General features: G+C 43.1%; 1 protein-coding gene across 5 annotated transcripts in view; it reads right to left on the bottom strand.

The window, feature by feature from the left end:
* DIAPH2 (diaphanous related formin 2) overlaps nt 1–14463 on the bottom strand; it is a 936081-nt gene that overhangs the window by 464740 nt on the left and 456878 nt on the right. For all 5 annotated transcript variants that reach the window (XM_059679396.1, XM_059679395.1, XM_059679394.1 and 2 more), the window contains one exon: nt 13592–13831. In XM_059679396.1, coding sequence (XP_059535379.1) covers nt 13592–13831 — 240 coding nt within the window. The remainder of the gene's footprint in view (nt 1–13591; nt 13832–14463) is intronic.

The following is a 14463-nucleotide window of genomic DNA, read 5'->3' on the forward strand; positions in this document are numbered from 1 at the left end:
AGTCATATATCCACTACCCTTCCCATTGGCTAATCAGGGTGATATGCAAATTAACTGCCAGCCAAGATGGCGGCCGGCACCCAGGCAGCTTGAAGCTAACATGAGGCTTCCTTGCTTCAGTGACGGAGGAAACCAAAGTTCCCCGCCTGCCTTGCAGGCCTCTGAGCTTGCAGTATGAAACATTGTAACAAATATAGAAGCTAAACAAAACCCCAGAAACCTGCTTTCAGCCAGACTGGATCTCAGAGCTGGAGTTCATACAATGTTTCGATTATAGAACCCAACCAAAACAGATACCTGCTTTCAGCAGCAGAGGCCTCAGAGCTGGAGCCAGAGCTAAAGCTGGCCCAGAATTAAAAGAAAACACAGAAAAAAGGAGCAGTTGGGAGCTTCAGTCACCCGCCAACCTGAAAACAGCCATCATCCCCTCACCCAGACTGGCCAGGCACCCCAGTGGGGACCCCCACGCTGAAGGGTGTGTGACCAGCTGCAAACAGCCATCATCCCCTCATCCAGGCTGGCCAGGCGCCCCAGTGGGGACCCCCACCCTGATCCAGGACACCCTTCAGGGCAAACCAGCCGGCCCCCACCCATGCACCAGGCCTCTATCCTATATAGTAAAAGGGTAATATGCCTCCCAGCACCGGGATCAGCGGAACTGCGAGGCCTCCCAGCACTGGGATCAGTGGAGCCGAGAGGCCTCCCGGCACCGGGATCAGTGTGACAGGGGGCAGCGCCCAAACCCCGATTGCCCTGTGGCTTTGTATGTGACAGGGGGTGGGGCCACAACCTCCCTATCCACCCGGTTCTGTTCCTGACAGGGGAAGGTGCCCCAACCCCCTGATCAGGCCTGCTCAGTGCCTGATAGGGGGAAGCTCCCCAATTCCCTGATCGCCCTGCGGCTCTGTGTGTGACAGGGTCCAGTGCCCCAACCCCCACCCAACGGGCCCTGCTCTGTGTGTGACAGGGTGCAGTGCCCCAACCCCTCCCCACACAGGCCCTGTTCTGTGTGTGACGGGATAGAGCCATAACCTCCCCATCGGCCCTGCCCTGAGTGTGACAGTGGCGGCGCCCCAACCCCCTGATCCACCCTGCTCTGTATGTGACAGAGGGAGCTCCCCAACCCCCTGATTGCCCCTGCTCTGTGCGTGACAGGGTATGGAGCCCCAACCCCCCTGATGGGCCCTGTTCTGTGCATGACAGGGGGCAGCGCCCCAACCCGCTGATTGGCCCTGCTCTGTGCGTGACAGGGGGTGGCGCCGCAACCTCCCCATTGACCCTGCCTTGAGTGTGACAGGGGGCGGTGCCCCAAACCCGCAATCGGCCCTACCCTGAGCGTGATTGAGGGTGGCATTGCAACCTCCCGATCCGCCCTGCTCTGTGCATGACAAGGGGCGGCGCCCCAACTCCCCAATCAGCCCTGCTCTGAGCCCGACCAGGGGCTGCACCTAGGGATTGGGCCTGCCCTCTGCCACCCGGGAGCAGGCCTAAGCCTGCAGGTCGTTATCTCCCGAGGGGTCCCAGACTGCGAGAGGGCACAGGCCGGGCTGAGGGACTCCCCCTCCCCCCCCCCGAGTGCACAAATTTTTGTGCACGGGGCCTCTAGTCTCTATATATAAAAGCCTAAGTGACCATTACGACCGGTTGACCAAACATTCTGTCAACCGGTTGCTATGACGTGCACTGACCACCAGGGGGCAGATTCTCAATGCAGGAGCTGTCCCCTGGTGGTCAGTGTGCTCCCAAAGCAACCCTCCCATGGCCAGCCAACCTCCTGCCGTCCCTTCTCCCAGCTGGCTGGCCCTGATTGGGATTGGGTGAGATAGCTCCAATCACCGGCCAGGCCAAAGGACCCCACATGTGCACAAATTCATGCACTGGGCCTCTAGTAGACAAATAACCTTTTCTGTCAAAGAATGCAGTTTAGGCAGCCGCCATTTTGGCTCACATGACTTGGCTTGGTGGCTTGCAGTTCCCCTGGGGGCCACCATTTTGAAATGGTAAAGGTCAACCCCCCAATTGCGCAAGAGTGTTAGCCTAAGCTCTTCCAATCAAGAGTGAGGGACAGGTCACGTGGGTCAGGAATAAAAGCCCAAGCGGATACCCACTCAGTGTGCGTGTGCTCCCAAACCACGTGCTGCGCACTTACCTATAGGAGGAAAGATATATGCCTTGCTGCCTGGCTCCTGAGTATGCTTTGTGTTCTACCAGGACCCCTGGTTTTGGAGGCTCACCTTATTTCTAACACCTCTCTCTCTAACAATCAATAAAAATACATTTTTAAGAATCATTTTATTTTCTTTTTCCCATCACCATTTATCCCCTCAATGCCCTTCTTCACTTCCACCCCCTTCCTGCCACCACCACACTGTTGTCAATGTCCATGCATTCTCTATGTTTTTTTGCCTCAATCCCTCCTTCCCCCTCAACATCCACTCCCTACCACACACACACACACTGACACATCAGAGCTCTCTGCCTGCTTAGACAGATGGCTGCACTTTTAAACAAGGGAAAGAAAATCAAAAGAAGCCTGTGTTTTGTTCAGGTTTTAAATGACACGAAGGGCACTGAAGGTGAGAACTTTGGATTGGATTTCCAAGCTGGTATCTAAGCATCTTGATTACTGGAGAAATGAGATGGCTGAAGCCATATTTTAGGCCTAACATTTGCCTATATGTACAAGTCCACATGCATTAATGAATAATATGTACTCTAGGATACTTAACAAGTAACATATTGGGATTAAAATATTTTACGGAAAATTGTTTCTTTAAAAATTAGTGTTCTATAAATTTTAAAACTCCCAGACTTATTGACTTAAGTACTATCGATGCTTGCTGTTTGAAAATTACAAATTTTGGTATATTGATTTACATGAGAAACTGCGGGGAACAATAACCCCATCACACAATTATAGAAACTGAATCTAAAATGTCACCATTGGCATAGTACCACAATGGTGCAACATTCATCTTTAAGCTCAAGAAACTATTCAGTGATTCTCCATGATGAGAGCCCATTAAGCACAATACAATAAAACACAATGGTCTTAAATAAAGGTCAACCATCAAATAAGCTGAATAAAGGAAACCATTTAAAATTAAGAATGATATCCTGTCCTTATGTCATTCTCTGGTGCTTAGTTATTTCAGAGGTCAAAAAATGGTGAATGTTCTTGCTTCAATGTAATATAATGAGGCACAGACAAACCCTTAACTTGAAAGGTTTGTGTCTACTGGTCATGAATGATGAACAAATGGTAAGGAGTGTCAGTATGTTATGTGATGCCATTTTAAAATGCAAAGGACCACGAATGAGCTCCTGTGTATTACTGTGGAATGGGATCTCATCACTGATTAAACCAGTGAGTCAGATCAATTACTCTCAGAAAAGTCTCCTGCAAATAGCCCCACAGGAAGGGAAGTTTAAAAGACCCACAGGGAGAAAAAAGAAAGTTTGGAAAGAGGACCTAACATTCCATCCAACCCATACTTGGTAGTCTAACCTTCCCTTACACAGAATTTTTCAAAGACAAATTATATCCCTTAAAGCAATTTTCTTCTCAGCCAATTATCAACCATATCTCTTCCAAATTCAAATAATACTAAACACTGTCTAATAGGAAAAAACATATTTCAGTGAACCAAAAGAGACCATCACATTCTAAAAATAGCTTGAGCCACTGAAATACTTTGAGTCCCGGGAAAAGCTGGATTCCGCCTCTGACACTGATCCTGGGTAAGCCATCTCTCTGGAGAGTAGGCAGCCAATCCTGCCTACACAAAACGTATATACTTTGGGACCCTATACGTACAAAGCCAAGTGACAGCTCTACAACTATTTACATTATTAGGTGCTTTTTAAAATTACAAATACATAGGCTCTACTGCCTGTATACATTTAAATCTATTCAGGGAAGAAAAACTTTCTATTAACATGCCTACAATTACTTCCAATTCAATGTGAATTAAGAGAGAGAGGGATTTCTGATTTTACAAGCTACCAGAGTCAGGAAAATCCACTTGTGATTTTTCCCATTTTCAGAACACATCCAGTAGCAGTTGGTTCTGCAATGCTTCCTGGAAATGAGCTACTAGAGAGCCAAGCATCCTGTTCTAGTGCAGTGAGAGGCAGTTTGCTGCAGAGATTTGGCCACAGAAAGCCCAGATTTAAGCCTGAATTTGAACATTTACTACCTTTCTAATTTTGAAAGAAATCACATAACCTCACTGGGTTTTAGTTTTCTAATTTGAAAAATGGGGTTAATAATAATTAACCTCCTTGAATTCCAGGAAATCACTTTATAAATTGTAAAAACATACCAACCAAATGTGTGGACTACTGATTGATCTTTGCTAGGGTGCCTTTCAATATATCCTATAGTGCTTATTTTCTAAAATATATTTTGTTTGAAATTAATATTAATTAATTTAATATTAATTAAATATTAATTAATATTTATTTATCAAATCATACTTGAGGGTGACTTGCTGGTTCATATTTATAGCAAGTAATACATTTTCATGTTTTCACAAATAATTAAGTAGCAAAGTATTACAATTATATATTCAATAGTTTTGCTGGTAAAAATATCTTTTATATCTGAGAGGCACTAAATTTTCTCACTTAAAAAATTAAACTTATTCTGAATATTCACAACAAATCCTTTATTTAATCAAACTCTCTGGCTTTCACTCAATGGTAATTTATTGAAGACTTCATATACAACCAACTCTGGGGATATAATGTAGAATAAAATAAACTCCACAAATTCTGAGTCTTGGAAGACAAAGAGAAATGAAATAATTACAGTATAGTGTGGACAGTTCTATAATAATTGTACTCACAATGTGCACTGGAAAGCCAAGAAGGGCAAAAATTAGATGAAGAAGAGTGGCAAAGGATAGAATTAGTGTCCTTATAAAAAGAGATCCAGATTTTTCCCTCCCCCTCTCCCTCTCCCCCTCTCCCTCTCCCCCTCCCCCTCTCCCTCCCCCTTTCCTTCTCCCTCTCCAGAAAAAAAGGTGATGTGAGAACTCAGTGAGAAGGCATTTGTCTGCAAGCCAGGGAGCAACTCACCTATGCTACTAGCACCTTGATCTTTGACGTCCAATCTCAAAAACTGCGATAAAATAACTTTCTTTTTTTTAAGCCACCAACCTGTGGTATTGTTATGAGAACCTGAGCTAACCAATACACTCTCCAAAGTGTATTTCACTGTTCTGAGCATCAGTTTTCTCACCTGTGGACTAAAGAGGCTGCAGTAGATATCTACTAATGTTAAGATTCTAAGTTTATATGAACACATGATTTCAGCTAAAAACAATTAAACATTCTGAAAATTTTAGAGTGCTTAGATATGATTTTTTCTTAGATCTTTTGCAGACTTTCTCTTGCATTACATATTTCCAAATTTTGTTTCCATTGACAGAAAAAAGTCATCCTCCTTACAAATGATACAATGTGGTACATTATCTTCTACATCACAATGAAAGTGAAGCTCTTTCATCTCTTCCATCTTACAAAATCTATGGTGAAGATGGATGCTTTCTTTTTTATACTAGAGTTATCCTGGTAATATTCTGCCACTTCTACCATGTAATGGCCTCCAGGAAATGAGGCCTTTAATATGTCATATATACTATATATAAATGATAATCTTGGAAAAAGTAACACAATTACATTATCATATTACCCCTAGTAGACCTAAAAATAACTAAAATTTGCTTTAAAGTAAACCTAAATGTTTTCTTCAGGTTCTTTGTATGACATATTTCATATCTGTACAAAAGCATGTCATCCTGCTGAATTAAAATTTATTATGTCTCTTTGTCTAACTAGAATGACTAGAAAGTCATAGGATAGGTGCAGGGGATATTAACTCAAGTCAGAAGAAGAAAGGTTTTGGGCCTTCATAAGTTATGAAATTGGCTGTGAATGATTTTCATATATATACTAGTGGCCCGGTGCATGAAATTTATGCAGGGGGCGGGCGGGGTTCCCCTCAGCCTGGCCTGCACCCTCTCCAATCTGGCCCCTTGGGGGATGTCAGACTACCGGCTTAGGCCTGATCTTACACTAGCAGTCAGACATCCCTCTCGCAATTCAGGACCACTGGCTCCTAACTGCTCACATGCCTGCCTGCCTGCCTGATCGCCCCTAACCACGCTGCCTGCCAGCCTGATCACCCTCTACTGCTGGCCTGATCACCTCCAACTGCCCTCCCCACCCCACCCCCACCCGCTGGCCTGTCAGTGCTGGAAAAATGCTAGAGAATGGAAATTAGGAATTGGGAGACATTTATTTTTGTTACAGTTCAGCCTTTAGTGACTGACTTCTGGGGAGGCCCCTCTCTCTGGACCTCAGTTGCCCCAACTGTAAAATGGGGGCTTGGATAACTGGATTCCTTGGCCCCTTCCACGGTGACAACTAGGATTCTGCAAAAGCTCTAAGCAGCTGGGTGTGGCCCCGCACCCTAGGCGCCCAGAAAGACCCAGGCTGGGATCACACAGGGAAGGGCTCCAACCCTGCCCAGACCATGATCTGAGCTTCCTGAAAAACTCGGGGTCTTCCTTCAATGGTGTGTACCCCGTGATTGCACCGTGGCTGGCACTTCCGCACCACAGGCCCTTCTGCCCAGGCAGGGCACACACTCCACACCCCGTGCTGCTGCCACCCAAGAGGTGCTTGCGCCTGGGGAGGCTGGGGGTTCCCGAGGCACCCGTGGGCAGAGGGTGTGGGGCAAGGAGGGAGGATTTGCAACAATACCTCTGGGAGGAGGCAGCCGGGGCAGTGGTGGTGGTGGCTGGAGATGGAGGCTAAGGCATAGGAGAAGGTGCCCAGGCATCCCCCTTCCCATTGTCCCCAGCCCCCGACAGGCCTGGACCCATGCCTCGCAGCATGTCCTGTGCCCCGGATCGTGCAACCAGCCCTTACCTTGCAGTGCCCAACTATCCCCCTGCTCACTAAAGCTACATATCTCAGGAAAGCTCGCATAGGGCCTGGGAGTGAACCCACAGACAAAAAGTGAAACTTCGGCAGGGCTGAAGCAACTGCTGGTTGGTGCCTTCGCCCCCCCTTCCTTCCCACCATCCCCCCACCCTCCCCTCAGTCTCCTATGCAGTGCCCTGAGAGCTGGAAGCTGATGTCAGGGGCCTGAATTCCTGACTTTGCGTGCACGCATTTGTCCATCTAAGGTATGGGAAGACGGGTGCCCGGGAGCCGCATGGCACTGCCTACTGGGGGAGAGGGTGCCCGTGGCAGGCAGGAGTTGTGCCAAAAGGTGGGAGCACAGTGGAAATTTTATTTCCTAGAAATGAGAGGAGGGGACCTAGGGATGCAGGATGTGTCTGCTGGCTCTGGCCCCAGTGACCCAGGAAGCCAAGCCTGACAAGAGAGCTCTGTGGCTCTGGCCAGCACCGCCATCTTTGTCACATCAATTTGCATATTCCCTCCTTATTGGCTGTGGGCACCGCCATCTTTATCACAATGTGACGGTTAATTTGCATATTACTCTTTTATTAGGAGACTAGAGGCCCGGTGCACAAAAATTTGTGCACTCAGGGGGAAGGGGGGGGCCCTCAGCCTGTCCTGTGCCCTCTCAAAGTCTGGGACCCCTCGGGAGATAACACCCTGCTGGCTTAGGCCTGCTCCAGGGTGGCAGAGGGCAGGCCAAATCCCTAGGTGCAGCCCTTGGTCGGGCTCAGAGCAGGGCCAATTGGGGAGTTGGGGTGCCGCTCCTTGTCATGCACAGAGCAGGGCGGATTGGGAGGGTGCGATTCCACCCTCAGTCACGCTCAGGGTAGGGCCGATTGGGGGGTTGGGGCACCGCCCCCTGTCACACTCAAGGCAGGGTCCATGGGGAGGTTGCGGCGCCACCCCACCCCCTGTCAAGCACAGAGCAGGGCCCATCAGGGAGGTTGGGGAGCTCCCCCCTGTTACGCACAGAGCAGGGTCGATCAGGGGATTGGGGAGGTCGCCCCTGTCATGCACAGAGTAGGGCCGATAGGGGAATTGGGGCACCGCCACTGTCACACCCAGGGCAGGGCCGATGGGGAGGTTATGGCTCTACCCTGTCACACACAGAGCAGGGCCCGTGGGGGGGGCGGGGTTGGGGTGCCGCACCCTGTCACACACAGAGCCGCAGGGCGATCAGGGGGTTGGAGAGCTCCCCCGTATCAGGCACAGAGTAGGGCTGATCAGGAGGTTGGGGCGCCTTCCCCTGTCACGAATAGAACAGAGCAGATAGGGAGGTTGTGGCCCCGCCCCCTGTCACACACAGAGCCGCAGCACTATCAGGGGGTTTGGGCGCTGCCCCCTGTCACGCTGATCCTGGTGCCGGGAGGCCTCGCGGCTCTGCTGATCCTGGTGCTGGGAGGCATATTACCCTTTCACTATATTGGATAGAGGCCTGGTGGATGGGTGGGGCTGGCTGGTTTGCCCTGAAGGGTGTCCTGGATCAGGGTAGGGGTCCCCACTGGGGTGCCTGGCCAGCCTGGGTGAGGGGATGATGGCTGTTTGCAGCCGGTCACATACCCTTCAGGGTGGGGGTCCCCACTGGGGTGCCTGGCCAGCCTGGGTGAGGGGATGATTTCTGTTTGTAGCTGGTCACACACCCTTCAGGGTGGGGGTCCCCACTGGGGTGCCTGGCCACTCTGGGTGAGGGGTTGAGGCCTGAAGCTCCCAACTGCTCCTTTTTTTCTTTTTTTTTTTTATTCTGGGTCAGCTTTAGCTCTGGCTCCAGCTCTGAGGCCTCTGCTGCTGAAAGCAGGTATCTGGTTTGGTTGGGTTCTATAATCGAAACAATGTATAACTCCAGCTCTGAGATCCCAACAGGCTGAAAGCAGGTTTCTGGGGTTTTATTTAGCTTCTATATTTGTTACAATGTTTCAAACTGCAGACTCAGAGGCCGGCAAGGCAGGCGGGGAACGTTGGTTTCCTCCATCACTGAAGCAAGCAAGCCTCATGTTAGTTTCAAGCTGCCTGGCTGCCGGCAGCCATCTTGGCTGGCAGTTAATTTGCATATCACCCTGATTATCCAATGGGAAGGGTAGCGGTTGTACGCTAATTACCATGTTTCTCTTTTATTAGATAGGATATGCATATATATACATATGTATACATGTATATATATAGTTATATACATATATACATATATATATAGTTATATAGTTACGGAGGCAAGATTTCTAAACTAGAGTGTAAATAACTCTTTTCAAAACCTACCTCCCAATGTTATCATTTGTTTCCAATATACACACATACCACCAATATTCCAGGCAGTGTGGCTTTCTCATTCATCCTCAAATACGTGATTATTCCTAGTTGTGTACTATCATTAAAAATAACTACCAGCACTTATTTAATATTAAAAATTTTTAAAGAACTCTGACCAAGTTCATTTTATTTGATTGTGAAACATCCCTATCAAAATAAATAAGGGTCACTGTACTTCCTTATTTATAGATGAGGAAACTGACGTTTGGTTAGAGAAAGTGATTTAGCTTTGAACACTTGCCTAGCAATTATCAAAATGGAAGCAAAAATGTAGGTTCAGAGCCCAGTGTTCTCCTGTATTTTAAGGGTATGGCTTCTCTTCATATAACTGAATTCTACCTATTCTTCAAGATCCTTCTCTTCCAACTTACCTTACTGCCTATCTCCATCCTCTTCATAAAAAAAAAAAAAAATTATTCCCTTCTCTGAAGTCCCACTAATCACAGAGTCATCTCACTGCCCATTAATTTTTGTATTCATTGACAGTGTATTCTATGGCGTTACATAGTACTCTCTATGTATATTTCCTGGCTACTCTACTGTGCCACAAGCTTCTTGAGATCTCCTCTGCTGTACCTTAGTACTCCCCTGGAGCACCAACCAGCTCTTTTGTTTTACCTTTGTTCAAGCCTGCCTGATATCTCTTCATCTGCCTCCAGCCTTTGATATCCCTATCTTTGTTAACAGCGGCCTTGGGGCATGACCAATTTTTCATCACAGGTAGTCTTGGTAGCACTGTCAATCAAGGTCCTTTGCCCTCCCTTGGACAAGGGGTGTTCTTGTTCTGCACACTAGGCTAATTAGTTTCTCTTTCTAATTAGAATTGGAATCAAACATAGGGAGAGGAGGAGAAAAATGGTTGGAGCTAATACACCCAAAAGACAACTTCCTGAAAAGACTTTTGATTAATTCCTGCTCCTTGCATTCTCAAAGCTGCCATAGTTTCTGTTCTTTTAAAGGCCAAGTTCTTCCCCCTTTGTTCAGTTTCTGACTTAGCTACCTTATACCCTCCCATTAAATTCCATTTTTTTTTCTTATATCAGGCAGAGTCACTTTCTGTTGCTTGCAAACAAAGAACCCTGTCTGATATAGTACCCACAAAGCTTAGTGCCTAGGGAGTGCTGAGTATTTTTAAATGTTCTGTTTTTATGCAGATTATATGTTATTATAAGCTGAAAACATAAACAATGTTGGTGCAACATTGCTATTGGTTAGAATGTTAATAACCAACAGGCAAGCATAGGCCAAGCTAACACTGGGACCTCATCTGCATGGAAATGATTTTTATTACAATTCAGCCCCCTAGTTTGGTGACTCACAAAGTGATAATTCACTGCTGAAAATTAACAAAACATTTCCTGGTGAGGGTAGTACTTAGAGTAATGATACCCTTTAGTGATATTTGACATTTAGGTTAACCCCTCTGTTTTCCTTCTCTTCCCAAATATTGCAGGAGCCAACTGTGGCCATCTGAATTTTTAATATGACTGTACTACAAGATACATCTAATAAGTTTAACTGGCTCCTTTGTAGCTAGGTGAATATTTTAGCATACTCTATAGCTTCTTGTGAAAAACGTTGAATTGCAGTTTTAAATTCACTGAGAAAGAAAATTACCATTAGAATAATTTAGGTGGTTGAATGGTATATTTAAAGCCTAATCAGTACTCTACAAAGAAAGTTCCCTACACTATTTTTTAAGAAAAAAAATAACACTAAGAAAAATCAATCAAGTAGTATTTTATAATAAAACTGGAATTTAACAGCAATTCTAGCTAACCACACATCAGTACTTAGTTAATTCAGTTTCGAACAGATTATAAACTTAAGCTATTTCTATGTACTTCAGTAAATTTCTGTCATTTTATACATTTACATCTATTTAGAATCCTTTGTATTCAAGGAACGTTCCTAGACATTATGGGAATATCATGATATCATGCATATATATGATATTTCTCTTTCTTAATGACAAGATAAAAATCCTACTGAAAAATAGGGGGTGCATTTTAAAACATTCACCTCTTTCTCTTTTAGAACACCTATTACTACATGATAGTGTTTCCCACAAGATTATTTTTTATTTTACTTGAAGTTGGCAAAAATCTCTGTGCTGAATCCTTTGAGCATCCCTCTAGTGATAGATGTCAGAGCAGCGTTGTGAGGAAGAACTTGTATTTGACAGGGAGATGACAGGAAAAAGCCTCTCTCCGAAATATAAGATGCAACTGTAAAATCCTTCTGTGAGATTAATATCATCTTTTGTTCCTGTGTATAAATGACTTATTCATTCTTGCTTAAAAAAATCTGTTCATGTAATTAACTTGAATAGTGTGAAATTAAGACACTTAAAGAGGTACATTTTACGAGTTTGTTTCAAATATTTTATATGAATTAAATTTGAAATAGGTATATAATACAAATTGCCAATGATATTTTTTTAACTTCTAATATTTCTATAATCATCAACCAAGAACACTTTAAGATTCACTCACTGTACATATAGCATGTACTCTAAACAAGTAGCATCTTGGAAAGAGATTATTTTATTATGAATATATGATATGCAATACAATGAAAAAGCCTTAAATATTTACTTTTGTCCTAAAAATCTGGCTATGATTTATTCCAGTTTACTAGAAGCACTGCCTTAGTCTCTCTGGCATTATAAAATAATTTCACATGTCCCCTAATATCACAAGAAGAAGGAATAAGACCTTTTTTGACAAATTTAACATTCTGGGTGTCTTCCTTTCTTTCTTCCCTTATATCCCTCAAAAATAAATCAGGAGCAAAAAGATAGAATTCCATTATATATCCTATTATCTACAAATGCTATTCTTTATGTCTGAGTTAGAACTACCAGAAGCAAATCATTTTTGATACATATTAAAATGCTTGTCCATGTATATGTAATGCACATCTATTTAATGCATGAATAGAAAAGAAATTTATATCCATTCCTAGATCTAGGATTCTCGTTATAATATACTTCAAGAACTAACCAAAATTCTGCAATGTTTTCAGATGTGAGAGGAAAAAAAGGTGAAAGAACAGTGAGATGTCAAAGATAGATTGCTTGTTTTCAGATTTATTTTCATCTCTAGCTTTCTACAGGCCTTCACCTCAGTCTGCTCAGTTTTCTCTATAACAGACAGATCTTTTCTGAATAAGGTGGTTTGCTCTAGCCTAGAAAAGGACATACATAATCACTTTTGCACTTCTGTTTCTTTGTTTACTTTTCACAAGAATTAAAATCTCAAAAATACTATGTAATGGCCCAATCCAAACAATAAGACAATTATCACTTGATTTCTTAAAACTTTTTGTAAATGCACTAGATACATAGTATATGCTTAGTAACACAACACTATTCAACCATGAAGAGTATTATTTTCTTAGAGTAGAATAAGCAAAGTACATTTAAGATGTTTCTGGCTATTCACTGAATTTCATTCCTCAAATACTTTTTGGAGAGGCATAAAATAAGTACAAAGAGATTGAAATTCAAGATTTCATCTATATTACAAAAGCAAATTTTATTGATCTACAAACTCTAATAATATTTGATCAGAAAGAGTTTACAAAATAATTTGCACAGTCATTGAGATTTTAATGGAGTTGAAAATTTATTTGTTATATAAAATATATATATATATATATATATATATATATATATATATATATATACACACACACACACACACACACACACACACACACACATTTATTGATTTCAGAGAGGAGAGGAGAGGGAGAAATAGATAGAAATATCAATGATGAGAGAGATTCACCAATCAGCTGCTTCCTGCACACCCCCCAACTGGGGATTGAGCCCCCATGAGCCCTGATTGGGATTAGAACCATGATTTCCTGGTTCATAGGTCAATGCTCAACCACTGAGCAACACCGGCCAGATTATCTGTTTTTTGTTTTGTTTTCTTATATTTTTATTGATTTCAGAGAGGAAGGGAGAGGGAGAGATAGAAACATCAATGAGGAGAGAGAATCACTGATTGGTTGCCTCCTGCACACCCCCTACTGGGGATCGAGCCCATAACCCGGGCATGTGCCCTAGATCAGAATCAAACCTGGGACCCTTCAGTGGGCAGGCCGACACTCTATCCACTGAGCCAAACCAGCGAGGGCTATTTATCTGTTTTAATTGATATATAATTCACATATCATAAATTCACCCTTTTTAAAACATACATGTTTTGGATTGTTTACTACTGCTATTCACAATGACCCCTCATAGAGGAGACTTGTAAATTAGTATTATAAAGTGTAATAAATAAAAATGTTATCTTACCTTACAAAGGAAGTTGATCTTAAAACCCAAGGACTGGGCATTTCTTGAGCCTGAGTTCATGTAGTTTCCAACCAAAAGAACTAACTCTAAAAGTCTGTTAAAGCTTTCACTTTTCTTCAGTTCTTCACAAGCAAGAGTTACTGCTATGATGCTTGGTTTGATGTTGTTTACATGTTCTTCAAAAGTGAGCTTGAAAAGAATGCTATTGAGACGAGGCCGCAACATTTTCACTGAGCTAATCTATAAGATAAGAAATAGTCTGTTATTTCTCTCTCTAGTGGGGATAATTAGACAATATTGTAAAATTTTGCATAAAATGAGTTCTCCCTAGGTTTAAAAAATATTATTTTTGCTTGGCTTAAACATTCCAAAAGAATATTTGTATTAAAGTTTAAAAAGTAGCTGTTCAGTTTTAAACAAATTAAATCATCCTCAGAGCATTAAGATAATATTACTGAAGCTAAACTTTATGTTAATTGCATAATCATTAGTCATCAATAGCATTTAAACTGCCAAGAATCTGTCCTTGAGGTGAGCTATGAAAACTTACAAATATGAAATTGAGTTGAGTGAATAGTTGGGTCACATATAAAAGATGTACATAATGACAGAAAATATGAGTGGAATCACATTTCCTAAGAAATTACCTATTAGTATGCTGTTTGAAATCAGAGGACTAGCTCTGATAGAGCATTTAATAATTTTTAATCCTATGATTTCTGTTCACAAAATATATTAAATATTGATATATGGTCTAAAGAATTTCACCTATTTCACAGAATGTTGTTTTTAAATAATTATGTTTTGGTAAAATCACATGAACTTACTTTTCAGTACATTATTTAAGAATTCTATATTGGTTTTCTTCAAAA

This window comes from Myotis daubentonii, chromosome X (genome assembly GCF_963259705.1).
Source record: "Myotis daubentonii chromosome X, mMyoDau2.1, whole genome shotgun sequence".
Classification (NCBI taxonomy): Eukaryota; Metazoa; Chordata; class Mammalia; order Chiroptera; family Vespertilionidae; genus Myotis; species Myotis daubentonii.